The 17,943-nt window shown below is 38.7% G+C and overlaps 1 protein-coding gene across 3 annotated transcripts in view; it reads right to left on the bottom strand.

Annotated features, from left to right (window-relative positions):
• The window catches only part of IDE (insulin degrading enzyme), a 129,480-nt gene that overhangs the window by 16,373 nt on the left and 95,164 nt on the right, over positions 1-17,943 (bottom strand). For 2 of the 3 annotated variants that reach the window (XM_004701073.2, XM_045291577.1), the window contains exons 12-17: positions 13,619-13,721; positions 11,691-11,813; positions 10,258-10,340; positions 7,047-7,191; positions 1,998-2,108; positions 729-849 (exon numbers count right to left, since the gene is read on the bottom strand). In XM_004701073.2, the coding sequence (XP_004701130.1) occupies positions 729-849; positions 1,998-2,108; positions 7,047-7,191; positions 10,258-10,340; positions 11,691-11,813; positions 13,619-13,721 (686 nt within the window). Of the gene's footprint in view, positions 1-728; positions 850-1,997; positions 2,109-6,432; positions 6,578-7,046; positions 7,192-10,257; positions 10,341-11,690; positions 11,814-13,618; positions 13,722-17,943 lie in introns of all 3 variants that reach the window. The other variant, XM_030885973.2, reaches the window with a different exon arrangement.

The following is a 17,943-nucleotide window of genomic DNA, read 5'->3' as shown; positions in this document are numbered from 1 at the left end:
GGTGCAGGGTAGCAATGATCAAACATACAACTTTCCTCTAGTTCTTTCATGCTTCCCTCCCCCTCCCCCCACTATCACGATCTCAATTGCACCTTACAAATTTGGCTAGATCAGAGGCTGTACACTGGTATAGGTAGGAATTGGAAACGCAGGGAATCCACGACATATGAACCCCTCAGGACCAGTGCTGAGAGGCGATACCGGGAGGGTGGAGGGAGGGGGATGGACAACAGAAAAGTGGGTGATGGACATGTCGGACAGTGTAAGCCATGACAAATTAATAATAATTTATAAATCATCAAGGGTTCATGAGGAAGGGGGGAGCGGGGAGGGAGAAAAATGAAGAGCTGATACCAAGGGCTCAAGTAGAAAGCAAATGTTTTGAGAATGATGATGGCAACAAATGTACAAATGTGCTCGACACAGTGGATGTATGTATGGATTGTGAAGAGTTGTACGAGCCCCAATAAAATGATTTTTTTAAAAAAGAACACTGTCACCTTCAGAAATCTATGAACAGTAACAAACTGTGGGAACCAGGTTGAAAAGAGTACAAGCATGCCTAAATTACCTGAATTTTTATAAAGCCACTTCGTTATTTTTCAGACATAAAAACATGCACACCTGGTATCATTAGAAGTGCATGTTTATATAAAGCATTACTTAAACATCGGATACCCAGGTCAACTAAGGTGCTTCAGACAGAGAGGCGCGTGAGGCGAGCTCACCATCCAGGGCTCCCTTCAGCTCGTCTTTGGTCCAGGCGACTTCAGTCATCAGCAGGCGCAGGTAGTACATGGCATGCTGGTGGGGCTGCTCAGCTCGGAAGTTGTTAAGAGAGCGCATGTACTAGTGAAGAGAGACAGGAGTTCATTAAGTCCATGCGCTCTTTCAAAATTACTTCAAAAGACTATCCATAATCAAGCTTCGTTTTGTATGAATTAGGTGTTACTGTGGGAATAGCTATCGTATATACTTGAGTATAAACCGACCTGATTATCAGCTGAGGCACCTAATTTTACCACGAAAACGGCATTAAAAATGTGCTGAAAAACCCGGCTTATACACGAGTATATACGGTACTTCTTTTCGATGCGTGTAAGCAAGAATCGAGGCTTACATGCGCTGACACTTAACCTGGATGGCATCTTTCTGTCCAGGCTGCTGCTTTACCCCAGCGCCTCTAGTGCTTTCATTACGGAACCTCCTTCGTCTGAGAACGTGAGCCTCAGCTTTGCATTCTGAGCAGCTTTGGATTCTACACTATAAAGTCACCATACACTATAAAGTCATTCTGGAAGTCTGTAAACAAAACACACAAAGAAATCTGTGGGAAAATACCATTGTCTTTTAATTCATTATTTCCTTTCATTTTTTTTAAGCCCTCTCATATGTACACGTGTGTGTGTGTGTGTGTATGTGTGTGTGTGTGTGTATATAAAAATACTGGTTCACAAGGGGCTTAGGTGGAGAGCAAATGTTTTGAGAATGATGAGGGCAATGAATGTACAAATGTGCTTTACACATTTGATGTATGTATGGATTGTGATAAGAGTTGTATGAGCCCCTAATAAAACGATTAAAAAAAATACAGGTTCTCCATTTCAAAACGGATGTCAATCTTTTAAGGTGTACAATGAAGACAAGCAAGGGTTTCTCACTGCAGAACAGAACGGACTCAGCTAAGCTATCAGCTTCTGGGAAAGGAAGACTGAAAGAAATCTTCCGGGGTTCCTGCCAGCCACTAGCTCAGCCTCCAGATTCCCTCTCAAAGTCAGTGCTGTGCCTGCCTGAGCTCCGGACGCCACCGAGAAGAAGGCCTGGTGTCTGACCAACAGAGCTTTATAGCGCCCTTTCTGGATAAAATACAGAATTTTGCAAAGACAGGGTGAGATGATTGTAATTGAACTATGGGTGTTTCTCTTATGCTTAAAAATATGATAATATTACTTTATGAATAAGAAGAGAAATTTCAAAAATTAGTTTAGAAAACTTACTGCCTCCTTGATAATTTCAAATCTTTTTTCATCAATCTCAAAGGTAGCCATTTTCTCAATAATCTTCTTTAGCAGAATTGGCTGCTTGTCATTGTAACCTTTCACTGAGAGCTACATAAAGAGTTGAAGGTATTAAAAGTCTAAAAGCATCATAAAACAACTTCCAAAAAAACATACTTAGCTTGATTTTAAAATACTTGCAAAACCCCAAAGCTGGATATATTGAAATAAAAACAAAACAAGAAATTAAGTTAGTTTAACTTCTCACAAATACAGTTTAGCACTTAGAAAGAAAACATAACTGTCGTCATTCCCCAAAACACAATTTCACTTTTCCAATACAAAATTATTAGTAGGTAAACTTACCTCAACACCAAACTATAGCTGGACATTCGACATCATCACAATGCAAGTTCTTAACAAATTAAAAATTAGCTACAGAACGTGCTTTATCTTCAAAAGGAATTTCTAATGAAGGGTGGGGAGTTTCTGTTGTTTTTAAACAAGTACACATTTACTTGGACCAGGTACAGTACAGCTGTATTTGTTTTATAAACATAAATAACCTGAAACTGTAACAATACTCACACAAAATTGGCTTCTTACACAGACTTATCAGACAGTCCAAAATTGGGGCAAAAGAACACTGTTTTACAGTAATAGTCACAGTGCCACTTAACATTTAAAAAACAATTTCAACACACAGCATTAGATACTTATTTGAATCTGCTTCAGTCAGAGTATGAAAATGGTTAGATCTAGGCTACAAATAATTCTTTTTTTAACTCAAATAAAAGTATAATATGCATAACCATGGATTAACTTTATTAGACCACAATATTTAAAATCTATTAAATGATACCCAACTGTATTTACATTTAAAAGAGCAACATGCACTGCATTGTTGTTCATGACTGTTTATGCACATCCTATGTTCAAAGAGTTTTATAAAAATATTTGTCTCAATACAGAAAATTTAAAGATTTTAACAGTTCTAGCAAAATGAATACTCTCTGAGGGGACAGGACCATTTGAAAGTCGAGGTCCTAAGCTTCCCCCTTTGAAGTAATGGGCACAGACATCAATCTGGCTCAGCCCAGATGACTTCATGCAGCAAGAAGCTTCTGTCTGTTCAATTGGACCTTTGTTAGTTCGGTAAATGACTTCTCACCAACATTTTCTTTTTCATTCCATTTTCTCTTGTGACTTCTCTCTTCACTAAAGAGTCTTCTTCATTGGAATCTACTATGAGCTCATCATCATGCGCTTGCTTTTTGGATGCAGAGGGGTGATATACACATTCCTTTATTATCTTTAGCTTCTTTGGGTCCCACTTTTTCTAAAGCAATGGTTTTCAACCTTCCTAATGCCATGACCCTTTAATACAGTTCCTCATGTGGTAGTGATCCCCCAACCCTAAAATTATTTTTGTTGCTACTTCTTAACTGCAATTTTGCTACTGTTATGAATCGGGTGGACCCTGTGAAAGGGTCATTCGACCCCCGAAGGGGTCGCAACCCACAGGTTGAGAACCGCTGCTCTAGAGCATCACTAACAGCTGTGGATTCAACATTCTTTCCTAGGTCTCTACTATGGGGAATTTTGATCAATAAATGGTAGTCCAGAAGGAAGCCATCTGCTTGAAGCTGACCGCTGTTCTTAATTCCAAATTCTGACATGCCTCTTGTGATTGTTAGTGTCTGTCTCTCTCTCTTGTGAAGATACGAGGATTGTTCCTTTTCCATTTTCAACTTGCAAATCTGGTGGTACCATGGCAAAATTTTCCTCTTTCTGCTTAAGTGACCTCTCAAAGTTTCAAAGTTTTCTGAAAAAGACTTGCAACGCTTTTTACATCTAGAATCTGTTGGTCTCTCAAAACTAACTGGGGCTCATTATGTTGATCTGACATCCTGATTCTTCAGTACTGACTTGGTATTTTCGCCCAGTCCAACAGCACTGGGGGTTTCCTTTCCCACCAGCTTGTCTCTGGTGAGCAGATACCTGCTATTGCCTTTACTTTATTTATTTATTTTTTCTGCTATTAACTTTAAAAAGCTTAGTAAAAAAGTTTAACTGGATTACCTTCAGTTGATGTATCCCATTCCTGGTAGAAATATGTTTAATGTTACCATTTTCATTTGATGCTCAGACTACAGCTTTCATTGTTTCCCTGGAAGCTTAAGGGCCAACTCTGCTGGGAAATACTCCCCACCCCACCCCACCCCCACTGATTGTATTGATTTAATCATCTGCAGAAAGACACATCTTAGATTACTGTAACGTGATGGGCCAGGGAGGGGAGACACTTCTTGATCAGCATATTCTTCTTCAAACTACTGGTTGATGTGTTACAAATGGTATAACTAAGAAAAGTTCTCTGTGTTGGTTTAGGATTTACAACACTTGATTACACTCTTTTTGATAAGAATTACTTTTCCAAGGTACCTGGCAGTTTCACTTCCAATAAGAGATATGAGGACCTAATGTCGGGGGTTTAAATGGAGAGAAAATGTTTTGAGAAACGATGTACAAATGCGCTTTACACAATTGATGTGTGTATGGATTGGGATAACAGTTGTATGAGCCCCTAATAAAATGTTAAAAAAATAAATAAATAAATAAATAAATTAAAAAAAAAATTGCTACATCAAAAAGGGGCTGCGAATGGAAAAAAAAAAAAAGAGAGAGATATTTCAGCTGCCAGATACATCCTATTTACAAGGCTGTGAGCAGCTCTATCATAACCAATATAAACTGTTGAAAAAAGTCCACATTATAACCAGGGCTCATGACATGGTTGTGAAAGGCTATGATATTAGCTTTCAGGTAAAACCACAGTACGCTTTCTTCAGCAACCTGTGCCTTTGTCTTCCAACAGGTTTCCTGTCAAACACAAATTGTCTGTGTAGAAGCCAGCAAACACGAGGTTCTTGAGGAGCTTACAGCTGGTTGCCTTCCTTCCATGCCCTCCACCCAGTACCTTGGCCAGCTGTGGGGCAACCCTCCTGGAAATATCCTAGCCTGAGAGCCATGAGCAGTGGCTAAGGGGAGAAAGTTTATATATCGGTGATATGATATGATATCTGTGATATGATAAAAATCAGAGAAGCACGGTACTTCCTCAGATCTACTGGTCACATCCAAAATGATTCATGCTCACATATTTTTAAAAAAATCACCCTTGGAAAAATCAGGAAGCTCCAAATTTGACGTCCCTAGAGTTTTGGTAAGAACAGATTATATGTATTATCAGAATTTTACCTTACAATAACCCTAATCATGGATTACTAGTGCCCGGTGGTCTCTGAAAGTACAATGCTTGAAAAGCAGGGGGTCCCTATGCTTTTCCATACCCTCAGCAGTAAAGGCTACATAGCAACTAAAAAGAACACCTATAAAAGCTTCTAGCCAGTGATGAATGACCTACCAAAACCTCAGCAGGTGTGAAGGTCACTGACTAAGGAAAGCACATCAAGTACTGAAGGGATAGGACTAATAACAGAAAGCCATTTCATCACAAATAAAAAAATCGTGTATGCTAATGGCAATTTGCTACTGAAAATCAAAGTTGAAAAAAATATTGCTTTACTATCTGAAGTTCATTTTAATCTCTAGTCTTAAAATTTTCCACTGCCCTGAGAATGGTTAGATTACATACATTCTTACACATTAAACAAAGGATACCAGAGAATTTATTTATATAAAAGTTTTTTAAAGGTCACTACAAAACAAAAATTTTAAACCCTAAAACCTTTGGGGTTAGAGTTTTGAAAAGTAGTACACAGCACATGCCCTCATCTTGGTTTCTACTGAAACATACTATCTTTTTAAAGTGAAAATGAATGTGTGCCATACGGGGATGTTAATCTGGAACCAAAATGTAAGCAAGTTTGGAAACATATCACAAACGCTTCAGGAGGAAGGATCTAGTTATTTCTTGGGGTGCATTTATTAATGTTTACTTTAAAACACACTTAAAAACAGTAAATGATGCATGCTACAAATAAATTAAAGGAAAATTCCAGGTGCATTTCAATAGAATTTTGCACTGTTGTCAGCAGAAACAAAGCAAGCTAATATATAAGTAAAGCTCAAGCACTACAACTATATATGTCATTTATTTACAAATGTTAGTATATTCAATGAATAAAAAACCCCAAAAACAGCATGCTCTCATGATTTACTGTTAAACATCTCAGGCTGAGGAACAGGCAAATAAATGTAGCACACATACATGTTCACAAGGCACACTAAACTTCACTAAATAATTCATTAGTGAAACTAATTCTAGTTTGTGTTGCTCAATCATTAAAAAGATGCAAGGAAAAAAACCATCAACATTCTTGTTTAAAAACTGCAGAAGTTAATAGTTTTCCCAAGCTCAATAGAAGGCTTCGGTGGAATGGTGCCTTTTCCTGGTTTGCATTTTACTTACAAGTATTGCATTCATTCCTGATGCAATGCCATAGCTCAAACCTGAGAGGCGTGCTGCATATGTATACTCTTTTAAATCATCCTTCAATAACCTGATAAACAGGTATGTCATGTTGCAATGGAGAGGATCAGCATAAATGTAGCGACTAACAAAAAGAAAAACAAAAGAAATGCTTTGATACCTCAAGCAGTGGTATGGTAATGCAGAAACATGACATGACCGAAGAGTATGGATATGCAGCCTCGTAATTTGAACTTCTAGGGAAATCGTATAGACCAACCTTACGCTTACACAGGTCAGATCATTCCATTCCCTTTGCCAAACAGCAAGGCTTCAGATATAGAATGGGTGAGATCCAATTTATAGTTTTGAGGATAAAAATATGACAATCTGATGAAAGATGTTTTAAAAAAATGAGAACAAAATCAAGAAAAATTTGATGGCAAATCGCTGAATACTTAGAATAAGATCTAACTTAAATATTAAATGATGAGAAAATATTAGTCATAAAGGTTAAAAATAAATTAAATCATACCCTTTTAATTAAAAACACTTCCATCAAATCAATATAAAAAATGTTGATGAGTGGAAGGCTCTACGATGTGGGTACTTACATATATCCCATAGATGGTATTTTGGAGGTCATAGCTCAAGCCTGCTAGCTCTGCTGCATATGCATACTCGTTGAGTGAGTCTTTGAGGAGCTCAAGGTACAAATAGGCCATGTTATAGTGCAAGGGGTCCACATACACAAAGGGGCTGGAAGAAAACGGTGACAGTAAAATAGCTGGTTTATAACTTCTGAATGAAATGTGGACTTTTGAGATGGATCAAGAAATGGAATACCAGTTAATACAATTTCCTGAGAAAATGGTTAAATTATTAAGTTCGTTTTCTTCTTCTCGTGAGGTAAAAACCAAGGTAGTGGGAAAAGTTGCCTGAAACATACCAGGTAATCTGGTGGCAGTGAAGATGGAAAAACAACTACTCTAGATAGTGTGGCAGAACTGAGATGTTCGAAATGAAGGGCAGGTAAGGAGCCAAATGGCAGGCCTAAATTATGGCTAACAGGAGCAGGCATGATAGAAAAATGTTACTATCTTTGTATGTCCGCTCTCTCCTTCAAGTAACTCATACCCTTGATGGATAGGAGTATTAGATTAGAATGTGGGCTATGGTCTATGGACTTGGAAGAACCTACAACATGTTAGCTTATCCTTGAGTTTGCTCATGTACCAACAAAGTTAAAGCACTAACAGTACAACAATCGATAATTTCTACCACATAACTAATCAGTTAGGAAAAAATTAGAATGGAAACTAAGTGAGAAAAGTAAGAATGGAGAGGAAATAATTAGAGTTCGTGAGAGCAAAATTAAGGAGTCCTGGTGGCTTGGTGATTAAGCGCTCAGCTATTAAGAAGTTACTAACTACTAACACAGAAGATGTGGCAGTTGGCTTCCACAAAGATTACAGCCTTGGGAATCCAATGAAACTGTTTTATCCTATTCTATAGGGTCACGAGGAGTTGGAACTGACTCGATGGCAATCGGTTTGGTTTATGGCTAACTAGAATCACAGAGATTAATTAATTAAAAATCTTCCTTTCTTAGATTAGAAACAAATTTTCCTACGTCACCTGGGCTGGCAGCAGCAGAGGGCACTCAATCGTGAGTCAAACAAGCTAGGCATTTGGCTATTTGATATTGCTTAATTTATCACAAGCAAACGAGAGAGCTATTCATTTATTCAATATGCATTACCTGCTAACAGTGCCAGGCTCTTCTCTAGCCAATGGGAATAAAGAGGGAATTAGACTGGCAAAGTCTCTGACCTCACGGAGCTTATTCTAGTTGGAAGAGACATAATACAATCGAACAAACTTAAATATGATACATCAGCTAGTGATAGTGCTCTGGGGGAAAATTAAGACATGTAAGGGGAATAGAGAGTGAAGGGGTGTTAGTGGTAGGATGAAAGACAGTCTGTCTTCTTAAGATGGTCAATCAAAGCCTTCCTGATACACTGGCATCTGGTACGCAGACCTGAAGAAAGCAAAGGCGTAAGCCCTGATGATATCTGGAAGTCAGAGCTCTCCTGGCCGAGGTAACAGGCAGCACAAAGGACCTGCAGCCAGGTGCCTCCTTGGCTTGCTAGGCAGTGAATGAGAAGTTTTACTCTATTTGTAACACAACAAATACAACGAAAGTCAACAACTGTATCAAAGTGGATAATAAAGCAGAAATTGGGCTAAAATGCTGAGCCACTTAAAAAATCAAAGAGAAAGTTCTCGAGCTATACATTTTTCATCTTGAAAACTTAAATGAATGCTTTGCTATGTAATTTTTAAAAGTATTCCATTTACTTTTTGAAACATGAGCACTGTTTTTTTTCTTTAGGCAAGTAGCAACTTAGAAACTTAAGGCACATGTAACAGAAGCAAAATCACCAAGAGAGAGTATAACAGCTCTGTCCCAGGGGACTCTGTGCACCTCTCTGAGGTGGAAGTGAAAGGCCAAAAAGCCAAGTCTGGAGCTCAAAGCCATGTAGCCCAGGTGCAACACTCCAAGAAGTATCCAAAGCACTACATCCACGGCAGTGGTACTGGGTAACTGGAGAGGCTCCCCATCTCGTAAAAGAGAACTACAATACCTACATACTGGCTTGTGTATTATTTTCCTAAAAATCATACTGTTTTATAACCAGGTAACTGCCATGAAATACATATACTGTCATTGCTGAAAAATTAAAAAGGAGACACACAAAGACACACAGAAAACAGCGATCACCTTGAGATCAGACCACAGAGAAAGTGACTGGTGAGAAGCAGTTTTCAGTACAAAAAATCGCCAAATGCTCCTTCAAAAAGAATCAGGAAGAATTCTGTACAACCATAAAGGCCAAATAGGAAAGTTGTGGCAAGCTTCTTAGAGTGTCAAAAATACTATCTAACCATCCATGTCCAGTGCAGAACTCTACAGATAACCCATGGGCTTCAGACTACAAAACACAATGCTATATCCCTAGAATTTCAACACTAACTTTCAATAAGATTTCAGTATTAACTTTCGATTTACAGATTTTCTCCCTTCTCAAAGCAGTTAAAACAAACAAACAAATCTTAATTTCATGCCATTCTAATAATAAAAATTCTCAATGAAAAATTACATAGAATATTATGACATGATAATGGGTTTATGCCACCTAAACCACTAAATTTTAAAAATGTAAAATTATAAAGTATAAATCCATAAAGTAAAATAAAATTGGGTGACATACTTTTATCACTAATACAAATAAAAGGCGACAAGAGACAATCAGGATATTTGCAATGAGAAATCATTGCAGTGGTACCTTTAGTCGAAAGTTTTACTAGCTATCTTGTTTTTTATTACATCATTTTTAAGTAACTAGGAGAGAAACCAAAAAGCAATGTTCTTGTCAATTAAAAGGCTGTAAGAAACTCAGAAACATAGTCAACTACTATTACCTCTTCTTCTGAGAAAGTTCTAGGACTATAAAACCCAAACAACAACAAACACCATTCCAAAATCGGTTAATCTTTCCTCAAAGACCCTTCTTGGTGACTCTATAACTGCCCCATAGTCCAAAACCTCAAAGGTTAGGAAGGTCTTCCTCACAGCTAATGTAAATCCTTCTGGTTGAAGAGTGTATTTATTAATGCCAAAGAAGAATTAAAGCTGTGGCTTTTACAATAAAGAGCAGCAGCCTTTTTTGTATAGCTGTGCATCCTCCAGGAAACACAGAAGCTCTTAGAAATATAATGGCTAATTGTTATAAGAAGCTTTGTAGCTAGATTACATACCTGAAAAATTCAAAGTTGAGACAAGCTTTTGGCAAGAAAAATTTATCATCTTGTTTGAACCAGAGTTTGCTCATGGCTGTGTCCTATAAGAGAGAAACAATCTGGTTAGGAAAATGTGTGCTTATTCAGCAAAAAAACTCAATCAAATCACTCCTCATCAGGAGGAGGATAGAGACAGTGGCTGAGAGGCTACCGTCTAAGGGCCTTGAAGCAAACTTGAAGGATCACCAGGTGAGATGCTGGAAAGAAAGCTGCTGGTCCCAACAGCTGAGAAAAAAATCACTTATCTCCTCTGGGGAAGGGAGAGGTGGGAACAGCGGGGAAAATGACAGATCAAAGAAGCTAGTATCAACTCTCCTGTCCATCTTTCTAAGGACTGGAAGAAAGCAGTCAGTCTTCAAGGTGGCACCCACAGAATCCATACCTTTTAAGATTCACATCACTTCTCATACAGGACCAAGGTTGGTCTGCCTGACCAACAGGAGTCGACAGAAAGGATAGTCTGACATTTCTGAGATGACACTATGTATAGCCTCTACCTTGGTCACCTGCTTTCTCGTTTGGATGACTTGTTTTGATGCCAGCAGTCATGTCAAACAACTCTATGTGGTGAACAACAGACCTGCCAACAACCATGTAATTGAGCTTTGAAGAGAAGGCTAGTTGAGCCTTCTGATGACTGAGGCCTCTTGACTATAATTTCATGAGAGATGTCGAGCCAGAACTATCCAAACTATAGCATTCCTAGATTCCTGATCTTCAAAACTGGCATGAGATAATCAATGTTTGTAGTTTTAGGTAGCAAAATTTGGAAGAATTTGTTACACAGCAAGAACACATCAACATTATGCTTTCTCTAAATGAATTATGGATTTTCATAATAACTGTATGAGTTTCAAATAAAATGATTTAAAAAAAACAATAACACAGCAATAGTGAGCAAATAAACCATGAAGAGTAGACTGAAAATGGTGTTGGGTGTTCGTTTGAATCTATGTTGGAACTATCAAGAAATATGCCAGAGAGCAGGACATTCAACAGCTTCCCTTGGACATGTACTCTTCCAAACTTAATTCAGAATTCTTTCTGAACTCTAACTTTTAAGGTACAGCATAACTCTTATCTTCTTGTGGGTCTTCAGTAGATATGGAAGAATTCTTTGGATAGACTTGTAGTTATAGTTCACATTTTTTTCTCCTTCAAAGAAAAAAAATTCACTAGATTCTATGTTGGTAAATAGTTTTGTTTGTTTGCTTTAACATTTCTAGTCTTCTAATATTCCCTGTGGTTCTTTCTGCAACCCTTCTCGGTCACCTCTTAGGATACGAGCCCCCAAATGGACATTCTACCAAGTAGAAGTTACTGCCTCCCTAGTCCCCTCACATACTAGGTCTGTAACCCCAAGTTTAAAATGAGTAATTCTAGTGCATTACCTTAATAAGAGCAGGATATGGCGTTGCTTCTTTTTCTAATGATAAAATCTCAAAATTTGTGGGAATAAATTCATTCTTTGTTGGAAGTTTAAGGTTCCCATTCAGGTCAGCATTTTGCCATTTCTGGATAAATAAGAAAACATACGTGTACACAAAATTAGAGTCTGAGTCAAGAATTTTAAACAACACAAAAGTTGTTGAATTGGAGAATGTTTTGTTGTGTATATTTTGCCACAATTAAATTGGATGACTCCATAGGAGTGAGTTTTGAGGGACATGGCAGGGAAGTTGGAGGGCACTGAGGGGCTAAAAACAATGAGTGCAAGGAAGAAGAAGATGCTCTAACATTGACTGTGGTGATGACTGTACACTTCTCGAGATAACTGAATCGTCTGGCATGTGAAGTGCCATTAAACTGCCACAAAGCAAAAGAACGTAAAAAGGCAACTTGCTCTGTTTCAAGGAGAAAACTAAGAGGACAAACGTCAGAGAGCGTTCCTTCATAGATAATGAGGTCATTACTAAATCTATCGATGGATTTCATGACGCTTGAGTTGGTCTTTCTGGCACTAACGAAGTTATCAATTAACTTGTCCTTCCCATATAAATGACCACCTAAGGTTAAAGAACAATTTGAGACTATAGAACACAGAGAGGCTGAAGTTCACATGAAGAACATGTTTTAGCTCTTTCAAGAATAGAGAATTATGTGTATAAGAGTATATTCTTACATCTGTTCAACAATATGTCATCTGTGTAAGAAGCAAACTTGCAGGTACACTAAGTTACTCACAGGCATGGCCTGAGCATCAGACTAAAGGAGTCTTCATTTGCTTCAGGGCTTTTCTTAGGGCTTGAGCCACAACTTTCCCCAGGTGATTACGTCAACTTTAAGGGAACCATTGATTCAAGTGCAATGCTAAGGGCAAAAGTTGAACCTTACTACTGAATTGTGGGCTGAATGGACACAACCTGTGAGCTGGATCTTTTCCATAAGCTTTTAAAAAATCTCCAACAGCTACGTAGGACATTGATTGTTGAATCTTAATTTATAAGACTTTTCATTGTTTTTTTTTGGGGGGGGGGAAACAAGAACAACACAAACACACTACCAACTTCCATAATTAACACACACACACCACCACCACCAACAACAACAACAACAATTCCAAGTTCAGTAATTGGGTCTCCAGCTGATGTAGCACTACCTTGCAAACTGCAGTTCTATTTTCGTCCCTACATTTGTCTCTTGGCACTGGGACAGAGAGAGGGTTGGCTAAATTACAAGTAGCAGCTTAGTTGTCCAAGTAGCTAAATAGTATAAAATGGGAAACACTTTGCAAAAAATTTCACTGATGAACTCCCAAATATATTCGTTTTTTTTTTAATTTTCATTCATGGCAGGTTTACCATGACTAGAATTTGGGGAAGAGAGATACCCTCTCATTTTGTTTTCTCTCGTTTTAAAAATACTTCAGACCAGCAATAATCCATGGATGAGCAGCTCTCCTTACAGCTTAGAAAGATGGCTGTTCTCACATATTCTCACACATTGTATAAGAAAGCCCTGAGGCACCAGTGGTGATTTTCTTTCTTACACTATCTCTTCTTTTCATCTGCATTGCCATTACACAGATACTTTTAAGAGATAATTGGAGTTTAACTAGAATCTAGACAGAACAAGGTTTTCCACTCTATTCCTATGAGTAAAGTACTCAATCTTAAAAGCTATAAAGACCATCAGAACGACAGTGAAGACAGCCAGAGGGCCATTCTTCATGCACTATAACCTGTGCTCCAGCTTTCCATCTCTTGCTCACTCCTCTCAGGAGGGACAGATATCCTGAGTCATTACTGTGCACATGCTGGGTCTTCAGATCTCAGAGGTGGATCTAGGTCATGTCCTTATTCAGATGGGTTTGCCCTACCTTAATGACTTCATCTGGTATGGCTTCTTGTTTATACTGGGTGCCGTACCACTCCTCTGTGCGATCGGTTTTTCCTTCAAAAGATTTGGAAACAATGGCAACCCTAGAGATAGATGAAAAAACAAAACAGAAAAAAACAAAAAACCTTGTAAACTCATGTTGCACATAGAAATTTATAGTATCTGACTTACAGAAATGCAAACAATATCCAAGCATGAATTGGCCTCAGCATATCTCACAATGCTTACCCAAACAGGTAGTGTATGCACAGTTTCTGAACACAGGAAGCAGCTCTGACTCTGACCCTTAGGCGCGCGCGCTCTCTCTCTCTCTCTCTCTCTCTCTCTCTCACTCGCTCACTCACCACCAAGCTACCAATCCTCTTATGAATCTTGTGGATAGCGTTGTTCAAGGTCAGTAGCTTGGATGTCTCAGCAATCAGTCCTTGTACTAGTTCCACTTCTCCCTCATGTCCTAACTCAAATAACTAGGTGTATGTCTATTTCTGCTTGTTCTCATTTACCCCTCTTTGAGGTTTGATTCTAGCCTCTGAATATTAATTAACCCCATGGCCAAAAGTTCAACATCTACAACCAAGACTCCCAAGTTACTAAATACTTGTACATTTCTAGAATCATAATCTCCATCTTCCAAATTCCTGCCCCTTGTCAGACCTCCCCAACTTCAATGCCTGGTTATCTGAACCATTCATCCTACAGAAAATACTTGGCCTGGCTGACTCATCTATCTTTTGGTATAACTAACTGTTCTCCAAGACTTCAGGTATATAGGAAGTTAAATAAAAAAGACATTGCTACAAAATCATGAAAACTTTTATCAAAAGTGGTAAACTAGCCCTATTTTGAGAAAGATCTCCATTGTTCTGAGATAGAAATGTTTTATAAAAACACATTCTTCAGGCTGAATAATGTGATTGTGGGTAATAGCCCTCCTTTAAGGACCAGTTCTAAAGGAGCTAACATAATAAATGAATCTTTTCTATGTTTGGCTACTTCACTATGCCTGAGGTTATCTGTAGATAAGAGCAATCAGGTTCTAGAGCCAAACCACTGCAAAATGTAGCAACTCCTTGGGAAGGGCTCAGGGGGTACTGAGGTCAACTAGCAGTAGGTCAAGACTATGACTCATTGTTCATTATGTTACTGCTTATGAAATTGCCCATTGATTATGTATATGTTAGTTGTGCATGCCTTATGAAAGATCTGTAACCCTATTACATATACCCATTGGAAAATACATTCACTGAGTCCTGACATGGGGCAAGGAGCCCCGTGCCCCACTGTCTTTAATAGTTTCCACAAATGCAAAGTCATTCCTGAGGACCCATTCAAGTGTTGGGGACCCTGTACCCCAACAATGAAAAATAGTCACAATGTAAAGCTATTGTCTTTCAATATATCTTACACACTTCCAAAAGTAGTGTTTCCACTATTCTAGGCCTTCCTTGAAGAATTCTGCACTCTTTGATTTATACCACAACTAAACACCACTTTGGACACTCTCAGGGACCTTAAATTAAGCTCTTTTTAAATGCTCTTTGAGTTTTCTGTACAAAAGTTTAAAAGGGCTACAGGGTGGATGTGGTGAGGACCCACTGAGATTCTCAAGGCCCAGTCTTTGCTACCTTGAAGGAGCAGGTGCCCTGTTGTGATGGGAAAGGTTCCTCAGTCCAACCTTCCTGGCTTTTTCCTTACCAATGTGTTTTCAATTTTCTTACAACTCCTTTATAATAAACCCATCATCACCCTGTGTCCTTTGAGAAAATATAACAAGACTCCTCCTCCTAAATCCCCCAAATCAGTTGCCATAACCTTCTGAGTTGACTGACGTCTCTGCTTTAAATTTAACTGGCCTTATAGCACCGACGAAATATACAACTTTCCTCTAGTTCTTTAATGCTTTCTGCCCACCACTATCATGATCCCAATTCTACCTTACAAATCCGGCTACACCAAAATATGTACACAGGTACAGGTAAGAGCCCGCCCGCCAAAGAACTCCCAACACAGGGAATCCAGGAAAGATAAACCCCTCAGGACCAATAATGAGAGTAGGGATACCAGGAAGGTAAGAAGGTGGGGGGAGAAAGGGAAAACTGATCACAACGATCTACATATAATCCTCTCCCTGTGGGATGAACAACAGAAAAGTGGTGGAAGGGAGACATCAGTCAGTGAAGGTATGAAAAAAAAATGATCAAGGGCTCATGAGGGAGGGAAGGTGCAGGAGGGAGGGGGGAAATGAGGAGCTAATACCAAGGGCTCAAGTAGAAAGAAAATGATTTGAAAATGACGATGGCAACAAATGTACAAATGTGCTTGACATAATGGCTGGATGGATGTATTTTGAAAAGAGCTGTATGAGCCCCCAATAAAATGATTAATAAAATAAATAAATAAATTTAACTGGCCTAGCAGGTCCCCTCAAAAGTCACTGTTTCAATAGGATTTTCCTTGATCATAGTGATCCATACCTGCTCTCGTTACAATCTGTGCCATAAAATCGTCTTCATTAGCTTTGATCTTGCTGAGCTAGATGATCTTTACACAAGTGTATGTGAGTGAGGCACCCCGATGAGAATAAGCCAAGTAAGTGCCTGACTGAGAGCTTGTCTGAAGCCCTCCACTGACCAGAGAGGAGACATGTTTAAACACAGTTTGTTTGGAATAAACTCATGCATATGTATAGGAACTGAAACCCTAGAAGCAATACTCTTTGGCCCATCTTTGAATATTCCACATGTTTTTATTTTAAAATAATTTATCTTATCACATAATGTCTAGAATGCTCTAGACATGACAGAGTCTACTAATATTTAGATTAGGAATTTATTCCACTCCTGTTGGATTTTCAGAAAACGAATGAGAAGCAAAAAAAACAACAACAAAAAAAAGGAAAACGAATGAGAATCAGGAAAATCTCTGAAAAACATGATAGAAATAGAAGCTAGTAGAGGGATGACTATTTCTATCTTCTTTCCCATGAAATGTCTAGTTTGGGAGGAGCTTCTATTGCCTTGGATGACGGTACACTTTACACTCAGCTCTGAGAGAAAATGTAAAGAAGGGCAGGCACAGCTGTCAAGCCAGGTGCTCTGGAGGACAGCTCTGGGACAGAAAGCAGCACACTGGAGGAAGCTATCCAGTAAGGCTCAGGTTCAAAGGGAGAGGAAGGGTGATTTGGCAAGTATAATCCTCAAGGATTTAGATACTTATATACCAAAGTAAAGTGCATGGGTAATGTTTTAAATGTTATCATAACGCAATAAATATGGAGTAGATGAAGCCAATTCATGAAAGCAGGCATATATCAAATATCACACCAACAAAAATGTCTTTGCAGCTGAAGAGTTGGTATACCAGTGGAATACAAAGATGAAATACACATTATAGTGTGTTTAAAATAAATTAATATAGGTGGGGAAGAGGAATAACAGTACAGAGCACACATGTTTGAAACCTTTATGAAAATCTCTGAACCAGAGTGTGGAAGCAGAGTGAATTTAAGGAGAGCACTTGCATTAGAGGAAAAGGAGAAGCAGCCAAGTCTCAGTACTCAGTAAGCGTAGACAGCTGGAGTCTACTCTGCTGCATGTAGTTAGAAAAACTGGCACACGCCGCAGCATGCTAGACTGTCTGCTGGCTATTGAATTGTGTCCAAAAATTGTTTTGATGAGTTTTCCCTTAAACACCAGGAAGCAATGCTAGTCTGCATTTAATGCTGGCTTCTGGTATGGTACTAACACAATGACCAGCAATATGAGAGAAAATGACCTTTCCTTTTCACAGTGCAACTTGAGAACTGTGAGGACAGGGGAACAGCGCTCTGGACTGCACGTGGACTGCTGACCTGAACTCGGCACACTCTGGCCTGCTTAGAAGAAAGCACCGGCGGTCGAAGCTGGAGGGGGCGCATTCAGAAAGAATAGGGCTCCGGACTAGACATTAAAAAGGAAATCTTGTGCCCAAAGAGTGAATCATTATGAAATTTCTGCAAATGATCCTAGAGGGATGAAAAGGGGAAATACATCCTAAGAATGAAGAGAGGCTACATAGGTAATTGTAATGAATTCAAATAGAGCTGGTGGTAAGGGTGTGGAGCAGGCAATCAAGAACTTAGATCTGGTCCAGACTCTGACTCACTCTGAGATCTGGCAAAAGTCACAGTTAAGATCTAAATTAGGCAAGTAAATTAACTTCTCTGGGCTTCACTATCATTACTTTTAAAATGGGCATTCAAACTAGATGTTCTATATCACCCCAGTCATTGAACATTAAGACATCAAATTAGATTTTTGTAATATA

Source organism: Echinops telfairi, unplaced genomic scaffold (genome assembly GCF_000313985.2).
Source record: "Echinops telfairi isolate 266 unplaced genomic scaffold, ASM31398v2 ScPeMD7_70;HRSCAF=299, whole genome shotgun sequence".
NCBI classification, from domain to species: Eukaryota; Metazoa; Chordata; class Mammalia; order Afrosoricida; family Tenrecidae; genus Echinops; species Echinops telfairi.
The sequence above is the reverse complement of the archived record's forward strand: the minus strand, read 5'-3'. Positions and strand labels throughout refer to the sequence as shown.